Source organism: Bidens hawaiensis, unplaced genomic scaffold (genome assembly GCF_021521415.1).
Source record: "Bidens hawaiensis isolate Kalapana, Puna unplaced genomic scaffold, B.hawaiensis_p1.1 tig00029878_1, whole genome shotgun sequence".
NCBI lineage: Eukaryota > Viridiplantae > Streptophyta > Magnoliopsida > Asterales > Asteraceae > Bidens > Bidens hawaiensis.
Window position 1 is genome coordinate 134,530 of NW_027494959.1, and position 20,114 is coordinate 154,643.

General features: G+C 34.2%; 1 protein-coding gene across 1 annotated transcript; it reads right to left on the minus strand.

Annotated features, from left to right (window-relative positions):
* Positions 1–12,639: 12,639 nt before the first annotated feature.
* Positions 12,640–17,444, minus strand: LOC143579588 (auxin response factor 23-like). Its single transcript, XM_077062845.1, has 11 exons — positions 17,426–17,444; positions 15,220–15,341; positions 14,556–14,651; positions 14,386–14,436; positions 14,161–14,313; positions 14,007–14,091; positions 13,667–13,763; positions 13,438–13,593; positions 13,166–13,364; positions 12,901–13,048; positions 12,640–12,792 (listed from the first exon to the last, which is right to left on the minus strand). Exons 1-11 carry the CDS (start codon positions 17,442–17,444, stop codon positions 12,686–12,688), a joined length of 1,233 nt encoding a protein of 410 aa, XP_076918960.1. The 3' UTR covers positions 12,640–12,685.
* Positions 17,445–20,114: the final 2,670 nt, after the last annotated feature.

A 20,114-nucleotide genomic window follows, 5' to 3' on the forward strand; every position in this document is an offset into this window, starting at 1 on the left:
GGAGGACTTCGACGAACGGGAGGTTGACATTCAATTGGCTAAATATATTGAGAAAATGCCCGTAATCTTTCGTGTACCTTTGATGTTTTAGACGGCCGGGATACGGGACATAGGCAGGGTTAATGATGTGTGGTGGTGGTCTGACTTCAACCGGATTCTTCTCAACTTGCGGCTCAATAATTGGTGTTGTACCTTGTGACTTACCCGGAGCCTCTACCTCTATCTCCTCATCTACCAACTCATCGTCCCCATTTTTCTCAATTTCTCTACTAACTTTCTCCGGACCAAAAACCCTTCCACTACGAGTGGAGATGACTTTCAATTGAGCAGCCGGATTAGTTTAAGGAATACCCAAAAACTGGCCTGGAGGCCTTTCTTTTAAACGACGAGCAATATCACCAACAGTCCTTTGAATATCAAGAATAGTAGATTGTTGATTTTTAAAAAGTAGATCATGCTCGGAGAACTTCTTCTGTCTAGCTTGGTCTCTTTTCAGGATTTGCTTCATCATCTCTTTCAAACGACCTATTCCATCACTCGAATCCTGCACATTAGTTTGAACATTAGCACCATTGGTATTATTATCATTAAAATACTGACCTTGTCCTGGAGTAAAAGAATTTTGAAAGCCGGGTGGTGCGCCCGACGGACGCCAATTAGCATTATTCTGATTCGGGTTCTTGTAGGTGCTCCAACTCTGATTATTGTTGTAGTAATTGTTGGGAAACATATTCTGACCAGCAACAAAATCGACCTGTTGATTCATCACTGGGCACTCCAACGTACCATGCCCACCTCTACAAAACTCACACCTGTCCACCTTGGCCTTCAGCTCCTTAACCTCTCTAGTTAGTGATTCCAAAGCAGCTGCCACACTAGTATCCAGATTAACCTGGTGTACACTTCGAGCGGATGAGGATGTACTGCTAACGGGAGTGAAATGTAAGGCCCCGTTACCGGTAGCCCTACTTTGGTGTTGAATTTACTCATAAACACAGTTCTAAATATCAGAGTTAATTAAAACTTTACGCGGAATATAAAACTTCAACCATTACATTTTACATAACCTTCAAATCTTGTCTAATAAAACATTCATAGTCATTTAAAACAAAACATAGTCTTTAAAACATCACAACGTTTCTTCGAGACGCCAGTATCTTCGATTCCATGCCATGTGTCTTCAATCACGCGAGCTGCCTCAACCTATTTGCCTGCGTGCATACTAAAAGTCAGCTACGCTGAGTGAGTTCTAGTTAATCACATAACTTACTTTACATACACATATACGTGCCCGAAGGTACGCATTACATACTTAACCTGTCCATCAATCTTTCATACACATACATAACTAACCTTACGTTATAAAGAGCATTCGCCCTACATACCTCGGATATTACTAGGGTCCGGTACCCTCCATCCTCGGATATTATTAGGGTCCGGTCACCCTTCATCCTCGGATATTATTAGGGTCCGGTACCCTTTCTTCCATACCTCCATAACATACTTCATATATACATAGTCGTAAGTTTCGCACATACATACATCATTCATTCGTCATCTTACAACATACATATAACATCAACCGTTACCTGGCATTACATGCAATATCCGAAGATCGTTCATGTACCGACAAGAAAGCATTCATACATTTCACATAATACATATATGGCATACACTTATCACTTAGGATAAGTGTATTAACTAATCACATCGAGTATGCACATAGCCCCGAAAACATAGCAAGGAATGGGGCTAGAAACTCACCTGAATGCGGTTACGTTCACCGTTTATAGTTATTCCTTTCTTGAGCTGTGCACGACTAACTGTATAACAATTACACGTATCAATTAACTATCACTATCTATATCGCGTTTCTAGTTTATTCATAACCCACAACGAACGGGGGTCCGGGGGCAGCGCCACTAGCAGCGGGGTCTAGGGGCGGCAGCGCCTAGCAGGGTCCAAGGGGCAGAGCCCCTGGCTGGGGTCGGGCTGACCTAACACATTTCCATTAACCGTCCTAACACATTTTCCATTAGAATTTTGAATCATTATAAATTTGCTAACTTAAAACGTTCAAGGGCTTCTTAGTAATTAAATCATTCTTTTCTAAGTCCAGGGACTGTTCTGTCCTTTAATAAACTTCTAGTTCGTTATCGGGTTCATAACGAATGACCCATTCGTTACTTTTATAACGAATCGAACCGGTCCATGTAACGAATTGGACCCCATAGCGAACTGGTTCTTTGACGAATTGAAACCTATAGCGAATGACCCCTCAGTAACGAATTGAACCGTCTAGTTCGTTATCTACCTTTAACGAATGAGTATAACGAAATGATGTTAATTCGCTGTCTTTTCTATAACGAATCAGGATACGAATTAGGGCTAGTTCGTTAAGCTTTCATTAGCTAATTCACTTGACGAATCACCCCTAGTTCGTTAACTCTCCGTTAATGAATTAGGGTTAGGGTTTGTCAGAGAATGTCAGAAACATTCTCTGACATCCTTAAATACCCAACCGTCTTTCCGGCGCCGCAGTGCCGGAAAACCGGGCGGTGGCCGGAAAAATGGGCGGTGGCCGGAAAAACGTGTTTCAGCACCGCTTTCCACCGTTTTTCGTCCCGTTTGATCCAGATCTGAGCTAGGATGACCCCTAAGCTCATCGTAGGTTCGGTTTATACTCGATTCCACCCGAATCTCATGACTTTAACGATGTAACGGTGTCGGCTCGTTGTTTCTTAACTAAGTATAGTGGGTTTGGGTCCATACAACATCATACTAACATACCTCGGGTTGATGCTCGGGTTTCTTGGTGATTTCGGCTAGAGAGAGGAAGAACTAGAGAGAAGGCTTAAGTGTGTGTTTTGGTGGTGTATGTAATATGTGTGAATGAGGATTAAATGGTGATTATGGTTTATATATTTATGGATCATGGGCTTAAGCCCATGGTCCTTCCTTCTTTCTTTCATAACCCAAGTCCATAACCCATATCCATTTACCCAACACTAGCCTCACTCATATTCTATTTATCTAAACCGATAACGACCCACTATAAAATAGACGAAATTTATTTTATTATTATGATCAAAAGTAGGATGTTACATGGAATTCCCGCGTCGTGGCCTTTTGGCGAGGTCCGATTGAGCGAAAACATCTCGTTACATTCGGTGACATTTTTCCTTGCCATTAAGTTACCTCCAGCAGCAGTGTCAAAACGAACTTGGGTTTCATATGTCAGCCCGTTGTAAAAATTTTCCACGTGAGCCCATGGTGTAAGACCATTCTGTGAACAACGGGCAAGCAATTCTGAAAACGCTCCCAAGCATGGCAATATTGTTCATCTGGCTCCATGTAAAACGAGTGAATCTGATCACGAAAAATAGCCGCTTTAGCCGGTGGGAAATATCTCTTAATAAATGACGAACGTAGTGCTTCCTACGTAGTGAATGTGCCGGGCGGCTGAGTGTCGAACCAGAGAGCTGCTTTACCTGCAAGTGAAAACAGAAAAAGATGTAAGCAAATAGCATCTTCAATAGCACCTTGTAAATTAAAAGTTTTCAAAACGCGGTATAGTCGGTTAATATGAGCGGGTGCATCCTCGTCATCACGCCCATGAAACTGATTAGTTTGAACGATATTGTTCATGACGTATGACGGAATCTGCCATGAGTTGCGATTATCGATCTGGGGAACAACGATGCGTGACTGGTTTCCAGTTAAGCCATCGAAGGCTTGAGCAGCAACTGTTCTATCGTCGGCCATTTGAACTTCTGGTTGGCTTTTCGGGCATTCTGGTGGTGAACCGGGTGGTGACGAATTTGGTGTAGATGCGGGTTCTGACGGTTGTTTTTCTGCGGACGAGCTAGCCTCGATCTTCAACGGAGAAAATTCCAGATTCTCCAGCGGTGGTCCTTGCGAACGAAGATGTGGCATAAACCTGAAAAACGCAACAGACCAAGTGAGTAGACTCGAATACTTAAAAATAAACAAAAATTAAAGTAAAACTGAAATTAGACTCCTACGACTCAAACAAAAATAAAACAAATAGCACGTATGTAGCAAATAAGTCCAAGTAAATCTAATAACGCAATTGCTAAGAGTCTCCGGCAACGGCGCCAAAAACTTGATGTGCTAAAAACAGTCAATTAAATATCAACTAAATTAAACAAGTAATAAAAACTAGACCTAAGACTCAACTACACAAAACACCGGCAAGTGAACAGATCAATTGTCCGGAATATCAAACCCACATGACTCTATAAATTACGTAAATTAACTAATTAGACTCGAATTACGACACAACTATCTATTATTAATGTTTTAAGGGGTTTTTAAACTAATATTAAACTAAGAAAATAAATAAAAAGTAAACTAGAAACAAGCAATAAATCACAAGATTGAAACCAAGAAGAGAAGGAATCTACCTAGGTAAGAATCCCATGCATGAACAATCATCAAGCAATGGACAACTAACATGATATGGAAACTGATTTCTAAACATATTCATCTAACAAACCCTAGAGGACCCTTGACCGAATTAAACGAAATCCCAAAGAATAACTATTAGATTATTAAGCAACCAGTTGGATTGATTTCCTCAAAGTCATCAAATAAGGTTAATTAATAGTATCACAGGTAAGCAATCTCACGAAACACTAAACCGTAGATAACTTGATAAGCTACACACGACATCATGAACAATAATAAACACAATAACCAAGCAAGAATACTGTCACTTATCTAACCTAGAATGCAATTGACCAAGACACATGAACAACTCCTCACCTCACAGCTATTGGAATTTAGCAAAACATTATAACCCTAACCAACTATCAACAAGCTTCTATGATCTAATAGGCCTATTCAATCAGAATAATCAAAACACCAAGTAATGATTAAACATAAACCCTAAATCTAAAGAACAAAATCAAGAGATAAAATATCTATGTGAAGCAATAGTTAACAATCAATCAAGATAAAAAACACTCATATGCATCATGAAAGCTAAATCAAGTCTTTACTATTAAATCAACAAAACCATAATAAAAAAAATAGTCCAAAGCAAGAATCGAGCATCAAACATGTTCATCAAACCTATTAAATCAAGTCTTTACTATTCAATCAGAATAATCAAAACACCAAGTAATGATTAAACATAAACCCTAAATCTAAAGAACAAAATCAAGAGATAAAATATCTATGTGAAGCAATAGTTAACAATCAATCAAGATAAAAAACACTCATATGCATCATGAAAGCTAAATCAAGTCTTTACTATTAAATCAACAAAACCATAATAAAAAAAATAGTCCAAAGCAAGAATCGAGCATCAAACATGTTCATCAAACCTAGGTAGACATGAAGTCTAGCCTAGAATCATTATTAAAAACAATCCAAACAAGTATTGAAAACAAAGAAGGACATGATAGAAACAATGAACAAGGAACGAAAGTTAGAGCGATAAAGCCTTGGTGATTGATCTTTGAACACCTCCTTGAAAGAACTCTTGATCCTCCTTGATTCCTAGCTTCAAAACACCTTTAAAATCTTGGTTTATCTCTCAAAATCAGCTGGAACAAAGCTTAGAATCGGCTAGGTTTGCAACCATATGTTTATATAGTAAGAACCGGGCCTTGACTTGCAAAATTTTGCTGACCGGAAGACCTAGGCGCCGCGCGGCGTGTATCAAGTGGGGAATACAATTTTTTTTTTTATTTTTCTTTGATATCTTTACTAAACTTTGTTAAATCTCTTCCTTGAACTCCAAGTAATTATTAGAAACTTCTAGAACTTGTTTTGCTTGACTCCAAAGCCACCATCTATATGAAAACATAACAAAACATTAGTGAACTAATCATATAATCATTGACGAGAAAAACGAACATAAACTTCGCATGAAATGACAGAAAGAATTAGATTTAACATGCAAGACACCAAAAGATCTAAAACACGATAAATATAAATAAACTTGACTCAAAACCTTAAATAATAAAAGATAAAAAAAACACGAACTAAACCGAACTCAAAACCTTAAATATTCACAACTTTACAAGGGATTCGAGATTTATAAATAAACGTATATCATACCCCTAAAGGTAAATTTCCGTAGACGGAGAGTGTCTATAGTTAAAATGTCGACAAACATGGCACTTGAAAGAAGGGATTAAATGTTAATTATGTGTGCACATTAAGAAGGGAAGGGAAAGAAACTGATGATCATTTGTTGGTGTCATGCAGGGTCTTGTCTCATGTGTGAGACACTCTCCTTTCATTGTGTAAAATTTCAGTTGTGTCTTGTAACTCAATTAGGGACCTCGTTAAGGCAACAAAGGCAGTTCCGAACGCAACAACATAAAAGACGTGATACGTGCGATTTTTTACTACTCTTCGGGGTATATGAAAAACAAGAAAATATGGATAAAAACATCGAGAAAATATGAATAACTTGAATTAAATTAGAGTTCTTGGTGTAATTTCACTTTCTAAAGAAAATATGAATATCCATTTCCTTCTTTTCTAATTTTAAATTTTAATTTAACTTAATTCTTAATTTACGTGATCCATAATATAATAAATAAAAATATGGTTTTGCCATTTGACGCCTAATTAGACCATGTGTCATTTGTCACTTCATATTTAATGAAAACTATATCTCATCCCACATTGCTTCCCACATTGCTTCAATGAGAAATCAAAAGGTAAGCCAAATTTATAAAAGGCAAGGTAGTGTGCATCAAACTTATTATTAGGCATTGCATAGACTATTTGTACAGGTACTAAGTTTTAAAAATAATTAATATTATCCCGACTGATTTTTTCAGTTTCTTTTTGTCATTTCAAATCCGGTTTGCGAACAACCGGACGTTTTTAAATTTTTTTTATTTATTTGTTGGTTGGATGGCCAATATTGTCCAGTTTCTAAAATATTGCTTTTATCTAAAATGGGTCAAATGTCAGTTAAGTTGAATTTTATTTGTAACAAAAATCAAAATAGTGCGCTATTTATTTATAAATGAAATAACTAGAAAAAAAATGATTGCAAGTCAACCCGACCCGTCCATTTCGGAACCTACTAATAATGGTGTGCTTTAATCTAGATATAGCATAGTAAAGGTGATTAAGCCACTTTACAGATTGTAAAATTTTTAACATACTTTGGGGCTGAGTTGTTCTCTAAAATTTAATTTTTAATATACTTTCCATAAAAATTTTGTCTGAAATTTCATTTCAAAATCATAAGTATCAAATATAATTTATTTTTCTAATAACTTGATTAATCGTAACTCGAATCAAACCAATCAAAATTTAGCGAGTCGAAATTGCCACAATATAGAATGAAGCATTTTGAGTTAACAACTGACTATACTAATTGTATGTTTTATATAGTTCTATCTTTTACTGCCTATATATTTTTGAATTACCAAGTGACTAGTTTGACTTTATGTTTTGTATAACAGATAAAGATTGTTGTGGCACTTAACACCTAATTCGACTATCTTTGCGTCACTTGGTACGTTAAGGTTTAAAAGAAAACTATACCACATTGTCCTAGCGAGAAATCAAAGCAAAGCCAAATGAAAGCCAAATGAGTATTTATATGTATTTTGTACAGTTTGATACACTACATGATCTGTTGTAAAGAACAATAAAAAAAGACATAAAATATATGTAGAGATTGGTACATTAAAGTTACAAAAAAAAATATAAATGTTGTATATAAAAAAATATTTAAAGATTTAAAAATTTCTAACATATATATATATATATATATATATATATATATATATATATAATTTTTCATATTATTTAATATGTAATTTAATATACCGTATAATACATATCTATAATATATATAAACGAAAACATAAAAATCATATGTGTCACGATGTGGTCGCTCCCTTTTTTTTAAGAGTCACCAGATTTGCTTGATTTTTAAATGGAGGTTTCTCATGCATTTGACCCGAATTCATGGGCATGGGTTTTACCAAACCTAGATATTTCTTAAACGGGTTATAAAATCTCATTAAATTAATAATTATTCTCACCAAATTATTGATGTAAAAATCCTATAAAATAGGGTATACTAAAAATTTTGCAAGTCAAGGCCCGGTTCTTACTATATAAACATATGGTTGCAAACCTAGCCGATTCTAAGCTTTGTTCCAGCCGATTTTGAGAGATAAACCATGGTTTTGAAGGTGTTTTGAAGCTAGGTATCAAGGGGGATCAAGAGTTCTTTCAAGGAGGTGTTCAAGGATCAATCACCAAGAGTTTTATCACTCTAATTTTAGTTCCTTGTTCATTGTTTCCATCATGTCCTTCTTTGTTTTCAATACTTGTTTGGATTGTTTTTAATAATGATTCTAGGCTAGACTTCATGTCTACCTAGGTTTGATGAACATGTTTGATGCTTAATTCTTGCTTTGGACTATTGTTTTGATTATGGTTTTGTTGATTTAATAGTAAAGACTTGATTTTTCTTTCATGATGCATATGAGTGTTTGTTATCTTGATTGATTGTTAACTATTGCTTCATATAGATCTTTTATCTTGTGATTTTGTTCTTTAGATTTAGGGTTTATGTTTAATCATTACTTGGTGTTTTGATTATTGTGATTGAATAGGCCTATTAGATCATAGAAGCTTGTTGATAGTTGGTTAGGGTTATAATGTTCTGCTAAATTCCAATAGCTGTGAGGTGAGGAGTTGTTCATGTGTCTTGGTCAATTGCATTCTAGGTTAGATAAGTGAAAGTATTCTTGCTTGGTTATTGTGTTGATCCTTGTTCATGATGTCGTGTTTAGCTTATCAAGTTATCTAGGGTTTAGTGTTTCGTGAGATTGCTTACCTGTGATACTATTAATTAACCTTAATTGATGACTTTGAGGAAATCAATCCAACTGGTTGCTTAATAATCTAATAGTTATTCTTTGGGATTTCGTTTGATTCGGTCAAGGGTCCTCTAGGGTTTGTTAGATGAATATGTTTAGAAATCAGTTTCCATATCATGTTAGTTGTCCATTGCTTGATGATTGTTCATGCATGAGATCCTTACCTAGGTAGATTCCTTCTCTTATTGGTTTCGATCTTGTGATTTATTGCTTGTTTCTAGTTTACTTGTTTATTTATTTTCTTAGTTTAATATTAGTTTAAAAACCCCTTAAAACATTAATAATAGATAGTTGTGTCGTAATTCGAGTCTAATTAGTTAATTTACGTAATTTATAGAGTCATATGGGTTCGATATTCCGGACTTACGTAGCTTTAGTACAATTGATCGGTTCACTTGCTTGTGTTTTGTGTAGTTGAGTCTTAGGTCTATTTTTTATTACTTGTTTAATTTAGTTGATATTTAATTGACTGTTTTTAGCACATCATGGTACTTAGTTATTCCGTTCATTTCATGTAAATATTTTACCCTCTATAAACAATCTAAAGGCCTGAACAGAGAAGAAGCCTAATTTGCCCCTAAACCTAACCATTGGTCACTCCTTGGCTTCGATCGTCTAGCTTAACTACATCAGTGGTATAATTCATCCAACATCAGCGTTATACCTCCACCACCATTTCAATAGTAAAGCAATGTTAGCCTCTCGAACACTCACAAGTCCGCAAGGTCTTTTGAAGCCAATTTTTAGAAATTTTTAACTTTTTGGCCTCAAATGAAAACACATGTGAACTTGCGGAAGATCCTACTACTCGAATGAGAGTGTAACCTTTGAGTCCGTGACTTGTTGAGTCATGAACATGATCATAATTGTTTACTTGGACCCCATAATTTGTGTTTTTGTTTTATCTGTTTAATTTGTTGGAAGTAATTTCGGACTCTAAGTCACAAGTCGGTGAACTTGAGGGACCAATATTGACAAGTAGGTCATAGTGGTTATGTTTCCTAATTGTATTGTAATTATAATAGGTAATGTCTTCGATAGCAAGTTAGGTTAGTCCTATATAAGCATGTCATGGTTAGACATTATAGATTGTGATGTGTGAGATGCAACCGAGTTAGGGTTCATCTAGAAACACACACGAGATGTAACCGAGTTAGGGTTCATCAAGAGTCAAACCGAGTTAGAGTTTGAGAGTTTGTAATCAGTTTTTTATGTTAGATTTTCTGATTAATATAAGCGAGAGTTATTTGTTTAATTCGTGTGTTGATTATCAATCTGGGACTTGATAATTTATAAGTTAAATCATTTGACACCAGTACATCACATTTAACAATACAATTATAGTAACTTCAAATTTAAGCATATTTCTTGACAACCATCTATAAGTTTTAATCTTCTATATTATTTATAATAACATAATTGTTCACTTGGACCCCATAGTTTTGATGTTTTTTATCTAAAGTATATTTTATAAAACACAAATTAATTAATAATTGCATTGTTAACGAAACCAAACCCCATTACTGAAAGGCTCGTTGTCAGCAAACACGTTCAAAGTTGAGATTGTTGTGGTGTATTTTTAAAGTTTGGCTGAACGTCGGCCAATAGAACAAAGTTTGGATCATTAATATTCAATATCCCTTATATTGTTAACGAGGCGGATGATAGTACATAAAAAGGTTATGTATACTAATTGAATAACTTTATATTCGGTTTGTGTTTTAACAAAATCTAGAGTTAATTACACATAGTCACGGATGGTTTATATTATAAGTCGAAACTTGACTAATGATTATTTCTTTTGTGAAATCATACATATGATCAAAATTGTTTACTCAACCATAACATATGTGATCAGTTTTACTAATCTAAGTTAAACGTTTTGTTAAGTTATGAAAAAGTTATTCTAAAACCTCAAAAATATATGTCCGTTTAGAGTTCTTTATTTTTTTTAACAGTAAATACATCTTTATCTTTAAAAAGATTTGATAAATTTTCTCCTTTTAGGACTTAAACCCTAACTATTCCAGGAAGAAAAAAGAAAACCCTTTAAAAAATCTTCCTGACCATCCCGCTAGATTGGTGATGGCGGTTTAGAATTGTCTATAATATATTCCAAATTAATCATTGTTGTAAAACATAGTGTTCTCTTATTAAAAAAAATGTTTAGTTACTCCTGAACATAATATTTTATATGATAAACAACAAACTCATGGTATATAAATATTAAAAAAAGTTGGATAACCAAACACACCATATAAAAATAAAGTTCAACCCCTTATATATATAGCTAAATGCCAAAATGGTCCCTTAACCACTAGAAGAGAGTTGGTATAAATTATATTGAGTGTAGGGTTAAAACAGGCAGACTCTTGCTTTTTTTTTATGTATAATAATTCTATGTTGATGAAATTAGGATCTAATCATTCATAAGATAGGATAGGGTATGGTGGGGGTGGGGTATGGTGGGGGTGGGGTATGGTAGTGTAGGGTGCTTATGTCTTTAAGGGAACACTTATAGGACATTTAGCCCTTATGAGGTGTTTTTTGTGTCAAATGAAATGTATTGGGGTACAAAACAAAAGTTAAAAATAAGACCTAAATTTGGGGCCCATTGCCTTATAATAAGATTAATTTGAAAAATAAATAATTTATTTGAGGGTTTTTTATATTTATTATGTTTAATTATTTATGTAAAAGTTATCATAGTTTTTGCTTATTGTATTATGTATTATACAACAGTAATATATACACATTAGAATTATAACAACCATAAAATTTGATTATAAAAAGTTATTATAAGTAGTAGCACTAATAATCCTCTTGCCTATGAAACTATTTTCCGCAAAGAAAACTTGGGAAATTTATCTTTTCTTTAATTACGAGAACATGTTATTGAGGAACTTACGGGACCATATCAATAGCCTACTAACTAATGAGATTAGGTAAAACACAATATGCTTAGAAGATGTGGTCTTATAAGATTAAATAAACAACAGGAAGTTGAATTCAAACCTAAGATTTGTGCTCGAGAGACTCCAGTGCACTATCACCGGCATGAGTCAACTTAGGCACCCGGCTTGCTTACAAAATACCAACGTATGCATAACCGAACGTCAAAATGTATAAATATTTAAAAAATATAAGGATTTTGTTTTTAAGATTAGGTTGAAAATATTGGATATAATTTTGGGCATCATGGCAGATTGGCAGTTGTATAAGTATTTATAATATATTACAGCATTTAGTATATAGGCCTCTTCTTGCAAACCCAACACAATAAAGCCCATTATCTGCTTCCAATGTTTTTGATACTTTAGCTTTGAAAATACACATCATTTTGTTTGTGTTTCAGACATTAATGCTAATCAACCTGATTAAGAAAGAAATATTGAGGCATGGTGTGAAATATAAATATGTAATCATGTAAACCCTTCATCCAAATATATAACTAAAAAATCATGAAAGGTTATGAACCCGCACATAGAATGATATCACATAATATATGTTTTAAAAGAAAATTTGTTATGACAACTTAAACAAATAGCGCATCCTTATAAAAACAATAAATTAAGACCTAATCTCGGGTCTACTCTTCCTCTCGCCACCGCAGCCCACCATGATACACGTCACAAACTTATCTTGGATCCAATGCTCACCCGCTTAACACATAAAAGGTCACCAAATGGACGGGTCAGATAATGGGTTCAGGTGAAAAACGTTCACTTTCTGGATATATAATAAAAAAGGTTGGATTGATGGATTATACAATAAGTAGAGTAGAAATACCTTTAATCAATATCTTCCATATTTTCCTCATTTTGGCGAGAGGAGCTACCAATCTCGAAAACAGAGGGGGTCAACCCTTGACTTCGCAAGCCACCCGCTTGATTATTGCCTGTCACGACTTTTTATCAGAGTATTGCAAAGAACAGAAAATGAAAGTTGGTTTTTATAATAAAGAACTATTTTAATCTTCATGACAAACCAAAAGAGAAATGCTAACCATTGGTTCTTGTAAACAGAATGTTACAAATGGCGGGCTCAAACGGCATTGACCACCTTTGGTCAGCATTTAAACCGAGAGGTCGGATCTCCCACGGGGAAACCCTTGAAGGAAGCAGATCACTGGATGGTGAGGCATCCCATTGAACCTGCAAGAATTTTAAAAATTAAACTTACATATAGCATTTATCATGTTCTATCACAAAGATACTTCTTTTAAGAACTCTCAGAATAACATATAACGAAGAAACATATTTAATTAATACCTCAAGGCATCTCCATTCAGAGTTTGGCCACCTGACAGGATCACTATCTCCCCTTGCAGTTACGGTCCCCGAAAATCTGATTATGTGTTCAGGGTCTTTTCCGTTACAAGGCATTTCAAAACGCATCCCAGGCACATAATTAATTTCAAGTGCTTCCGTGACGATATTGCAAGGAACCATATAAGGAGAAGTACACATCCTGCAACCAGTAAATCCATATATAGATTTAATTTGCATTTCACTAAAAAGCAAAGAAGGTGATTAATAAGTACCTAGGATGGTAAAGTACAGTGAAGTTGCATCCTGTCGTACTGGCCACAAAGGCTTCGGATAGAATGCCAAGTCGCATGCTTAATCCGGATAAATCCATGCATTCTCTGTGTATCCTAACCGCCCGTTTAACGCCGATGTAAAACTCACTTCGGTGTCTGTCACAAGAAAATAAACATTTTGTAAAAAGAGAAAAAAAAAACACAAGGAGAGGAAAGGAAATATACTTACAGTCCTCTGATGAAGATGCACGTGTCGCCTGCTTTAAGCTTTTTTCCCTTCACAAACTCTTTCCAACCTGTCACTAGTGAATGCCTTTTTGGATTGCCTGTACTTGCAAACAGAAATCAATTAATTATTGTGTAATAAACTCAAAAAAAATATTCAGCTTGGGTAGCATTAACGTTTGATTTCAAAAGTCCCGAACAATCTTTCACTAAAAAAACTAAAAAGGTACTCGATATTCTAGAACATTACTTATAGTTAAAAACCACAAAAATTTAGCAGCATTACACAAAAAAAACTCTTTTCATTCCAATGAACTTTATAACATCGAAAGGGCAGGCATTACCACGAAAAACATGTTCAAATCCCCATCTAGCTCCATGTATATCCTTCGCCGCTAAAGGTTGGGATACTTGATCCTGGCTCACATCCTGCACAGATGACATTAGTTAAAACAATGAATAATAATTAGCATCTCTAAAACATATGACGACTTGCACCAAAGGTGGAAGTGCTTTTGCAACATCAGCTTTGGGTAAGCCGCATCCCCCAAGCCCACTTGCGTCTGAGACGGCAAGAATCTTCCGGAAACAATTTAATGTATTCTTTACAGGAATACTTCTGGCGCGTCCTGACCCCCCCTCACCTTCACTCTAGATAAAAATCCATATGACATAATCAATCCAACAATATAAAAATAACAAATAAAAAATAAACGCCCTTACAATCGGAAGCAGCACAAACTGAGCAAACACCTCATCAGTGTCGGGGTTTGCCTGCAAAAAAAATACAACTGAAAATAAGAAGACTGCAAAAGCTATACAAGATTAAAACAACTAAAGTTAAACAATAGTCAAATACAATGCATTGGTCAAAGTCAAAAGTCAAAACATACCTTTAACGTAACATCAACAATTTTGAAAGGAACTTTTGCCGGTAATCCAAAGGTTAGCAGCGATGGATCATCCCTGTCCGCAACAAATGCATTAACCTGGCAGGTTATAACAGTGACAGGTTTATTCAATATGAAATTAAAAAATAAAAAGTAACAAGAAAACTTTGTAGAATTACAAATACAGCTGGATTTCTCAGTGTTGCAATTTTCCGAGAAATTAAAAATCATAAGTAATAGATAGTTTTTTTTAACCAATTAGTGAAGCGTGTACATAACTACATATCAGTGGCGGCTTCAAAAAAACTACATTAAAACTGTGCCAGGTAAAAAAATGAGCTGGGTCAAAAAGATTAGCAAATGATATATAAAATAACATAAACGTCTAGGATAACAAGTGCTATAGATGTATTCAACTTTTCTTTCCCAAAACAAATTCGTAATTCCTTATAGACCTATAATAAATTAATAATAAATAATAAATTAGCCTTAACAAAAAAGTTATTTCAACAATTTCAGTGCAATTCCAATACTCATTCCAACTTGATTAAACAAACAAATAAAAACAAAAAAACAAAAATAATTATGGAGTTATTTTAAACCTGCTCGAACAAAAAAAAAAGACACTCAATTCAACTATTGTGCAGATGAACAAAGAAAAATAAACCTGCTCGATGTGGCCCTGCGGGAAGTAAAATACCCTGTCGCCAACTTGAGGAATCTTAACAGCAAGGCCAGCACATTCATGCCATAGTTGCTCATACAGATTAACATCACCATTACCTAAAACTAAAATCAAAATAGCAAACGAATTATTTATTTTTGTGTTTATGATGAGAGAAAAAAATAAGAATATAATAAAACTTTAATAAAATATTGTGGTTATGAACGGAAAAGTCCAAGACAATATTAATTTCTGTGTTTATGGTGTGAGAAAAAAGATAACGGAAACCAAACATTAATCATAAAGAGAAGATATTTCATAGTTTTCCGGGATCTATATGCGCTGCTTCAGAGTTACGTATCAATAAAAACATGAATTTAACTTCAAACACATTAAATGTATGAACACCCTGATTACTTAAAGGAATTCACTTTTGAGAACTCAATTTGTTATGAATTAAATGTCCTTTTTGGATCAAAACTGGTTACGGATGTTCATAGAAATGTCCTTTCTGGTTACAGACGTATATAGAAATATATATAAACAATCTGAATGAAAATTTTACATCAGATCGTCATACGAAAAATAGATTCTTGAGATCCTGAAACCTAGAACCATAAAATGAACAAAACTAATCAAACAAAAACACAAAGGACCATTGTGCCTCCCAAAAGCTTCAAACCAACAAATTTAATCAAAGCCCCAAAGAACACACTACGCCATATCAAGAAATCAGCAAAATGAAATAAGATTATAAAAAAAATGTCGATAAGAAAAAACGATTCACCTATGTTTTGACTTGAAGAACCCATCTTTCTTTCTGATCTTAGGAAAATGAAAAGCACAAATAATATGAAGAAGCAGACTAAAAGAAACTTGCTATTCGCCTTTTCTACCACTATACGCCTTATATAGCTAACTCTTTACAATGAAGTTAAGTTATTATGTAGGGGAGGGTTCCAGGCAGATAGTGCCTCAAATCACGGATTACATTTCCGATATGATCATGCTTTACACATTAGTGTAAAATCACATATTTACCACATTCAATTACTCAAATCCAAAAAATTGATAACAACTTTTAACTTTAACATTACATCCATACCTCTTTTACACACACACATATATGTGCGTGTGTATATGGGAGGGTTTGAGGCAAAACACATTATTTTGCGAGAACATTAAACATAAAATAAATGATTTACTTTTTCAATTTTCATTTGTTAAATATATAATGAAATTATTGATATAAAGACAAAGTTAAAAAATGCTCTTATTAATTTTAGATTAGAGTAATATGATGTGCGATTTTGTAAAATGTGACAAAAGGTTTTAAACTAATAGTATAAAGCATGCATCATTTCGGAAATGAAAAGCGTAATTTGAGGCACTATCAACAATTGGATATTTATATTACATGGTGGTAATGTGGTATTTTCTTAATTGATGTAAAACATGTGCTTTTAGGTGAATACAAGTAAATACCGAAGCAAATACATACATTCACGGTAATACACATTACACTATGTTAGTAGTTTCATAATTGACGTAAAGCATGTATTCATTGGATGTAGCGTATTCACATGTGAGTACAAGTAAACGCCAATGACTATATTACATAATGCCATAGTGTATTCACCCATGAATACACTAGGTATATACCGTAGTGAATTCACTTGTAAATATGCTACTAGAAGTTATATTTATTTGCGATACACTATTAGAAATATTATTTGGCATTGAATAAATTTATGTAAAACATGTGTTTTCATGTTAATTACGAAATTGCCATGGCCAAACGAAATATTCATGTAGTGGTTCTCAATTTTCAAGTGGTTTTTCGAATTTTTAGTGGCTCATATTTCTACGCATTATACTTTCCTATAAATACGCCCTGGTTGCGGTGCGCGCATATAATGTATTTATGCGTGGGCCCTCAGGTGGGAAAAGTGAAATTGCACTAATTTTGACGTTATTTCATTAATTTCGTGAAAACAACGTTAAAAGTGGCGGAAGGTTAATCAAGCATCATGTGGTGGCGTTGATGGCCGAAAGACAAGGGCACATGCACCAATCAACCGGTGTCCCAATGGTTGACTGTTATGTGCCTTATGTCCAAGGCTTAATGCAAAACTACTATCGAGCCGGGGGTCTCACCGGAAGCAGCCTCTATTCCTAGGGGGTAGAGGTAAGGCTGTCTACATCTTACCCTCCTCAGACCCTACCATAGTTTGCTATTGGTGGGTTTATTGAGTACGATGATGATGACGACTTTCCTATAAATACCCTTTCTTTAATACAGAAAGCAATTATATATTCTCGATTTTATCACAAGGTGGAGTTAGGCTGAAAAGGCTAGGAAGCAACCATTAGATGGTACTCAAATCATATCTTTCATTTCTGAAATGATACATTTTGCACCATTAGTTTAAAAACATTTGATCACATATTTATCAAATACATATTACTCAAATCCAAAACTAATAACATCTTTTAACTTCGTCGTTGCATCAATAAACTCTATTATACACACAAATGTGTGTATTAGAGAGGGTTCGAGGCAAGACACAATTTTTTACAAGAACATTCGTCACAAAATAAATGATTTACTTTTTCAATTTTCATTTATATATACTGGGGTTATTGATATAAAGTCAAACTTAAAAAAGATGCTCTTATTTATTTTAGATTAGAGTAACATGATGTAGAGTTTTGTGAAAATGTGAACAAAAGTTTTAAACTAATGGTGTAAAGCATGTATCTTTTTAGAAATAAAATGCACAATTTGAGGCACTATTGACTAATGAATATTTATATTACACAGTGGTATTTTTCTTAATTAAGGTAAAAACATGTGTTATTTGGTTAGTACAGGTAAATACCAGAGTATATACATATATTCACGGTAATACACTATGTTAGTATCTCATAACTAACTATGTAAAACACGTATTCATTGGATATGGTGTATTCATCCGTGAGTACAAGTAAACACCGTATTCATTGGATATGGTGTATTCATCCGTGAGTACAAGTAAACACCGGTGAATACACTATGTATATGCTATAGTGTGTTCACATGTAAGTATGCCATTAGAAGCTATATCTATCGGTAATAAACTGAAATACGCGTGCTATTGTCTTAATTACGAAATTGCCACGAAAAAATGAAATCTTCATGTAGATCCAATGGCTAAAAGTGGTTCTCATTTTTATAATGGTTTTTCAAATTTTTAGTGGTTTTTTATTTTGTGCATTATACTTTTCAAAAAATAACCTCTTTTTGAAAAAATATAAAACAATATTATACTCTTATTAAAAAAATAAAAAATTCTCAATTTTATCACAGAGTGGATTTAGGCTAAAAAGGCTAGGAAGAAACCAGGGTGCGACTGCTGCGACACGAATCATGGGGGTAATGGTAAATGGGTGAAAAAAGTTCAAGGTGTAAAAACACGTTTGGCACCAGTTGTAGAATAGCATCTGTAAAGTGTACAACACCATCTGTAAATTAACACCCAGCAGTAGAATGGCATGTGTAAAGTGTAAAACACCACCGGTAAATAAAGGCCCAATTGTAGAACGCCATGTGTAAATTGGCGTCCAGGTCTAACACCATGTGTAAATTGGCAACCGTTTGCAAAACACCATGTGTAAATTGAGGCCCGGGAGTATAACACCATGAATAAATTGACGCTTAGTTGTAAAACACCATATGCAAATTAATGTAAAACACTGTTTAAAAAACCCAGAACACCGTTTAAATGTTAAAACCAAACCAATGTTCTAACAAACCCAGTTCAAGAAACTTTACTTAAAACACATTTTTTTAATAGTATAGCATGTTCATACTCATTAAATATGAAGCTAGATTTTATGTAATTTAAAAAAAAAATTACAAAGGCGTATAAAAAAGTTATTAGCATTTCAATAAGTTGGTGAAGGTTGATAAAAAGCCATCTCCCCATTCATGCTCTTTAATCAATGGTTTCGCTTCCTATCCTTTTTAGGATTTTGTGTCTTTTTACCCAAACCTCATACATATATATACAAATGAAGGCTATTCGTTTCAGATCCAAGAATACGTTGAAAACTGCGAGTACCGCACAATGAACTTGTATATTCGCTTTAAGTGAGATATTGGGTAGACGGTTAAACCCCACTATCTTATTAATTCATTAACGGGCTAAGTACAGGTGCTTTATGCGATTCTCAAGGTGCTCAACATAAATTGAGTTCTGAAAAGAACGCGTCTCTATATATGTAGATACAATGTATTTACTTGTGACTGCATTATAATTTTTAATAGTGTATTCACAAAACAACTATAGTGTAAATCGCTATAGCTTCTTGTAATGCATTAGATACAACCACGTACAATAAATATTCACCAAGCAGACGTGAAGGCTAAAAAGCGGTTCTCATTTTAACCCGATACTATAATATACATTCATATATTTGTGCATACACACACACATAAAGGGATTGGTTCAAGTAAAAAAGTCTTTTAACGTAAAAGAGATAGAAAGGGTAGGACAACACACGTCCAATAAAGTAAAAGAAAACAACACGAATTTCTAAATTGTAAGATGTTATAGCACACAAACAGGATGTCAAAGCCTAAATTGTAAAGAAGCATAACTGCATAAGGTATCTACTGTTAAGTAATTCCTGATTGGCAAGTTTTCTTTTTACCGCACAGAGACACGGTTGTAGAGATAGATAATGAATGAAGTTTATAATCATAATGGCACGGGATAATATAGGCACTAAAGCTACTAAACATTAAAATTGCATGGTGACTCAAGAATCAAGTTTATCATTATGTGCAAGTAACTAGTTAACTAATTATAAAAAAGCAGTAGTTCTTTCTTACATTAGGCAGGCAGCCAGAGGAT

Excerpts from the sequence above, each read along its gene's own strand:
- LOC143579588 (XM_077062845.1), bottom strand. Across the intron at positions 14,314-14,385 it reads AGTTTGTGCTGCTTCCGATT|AGTGAAGGTGAGGGGGGGTC; the intron begins GTAAGGGCGTTT and ends ATTTTTATCTAG. Across the intron at positions 13,594-13,666 it reads TGCATCTTCATCAGAGGACT|ACACCGAAGTGAGTTTTACA; the intron begins GTAAGTATATTT and ends TTCTTGTGACAG.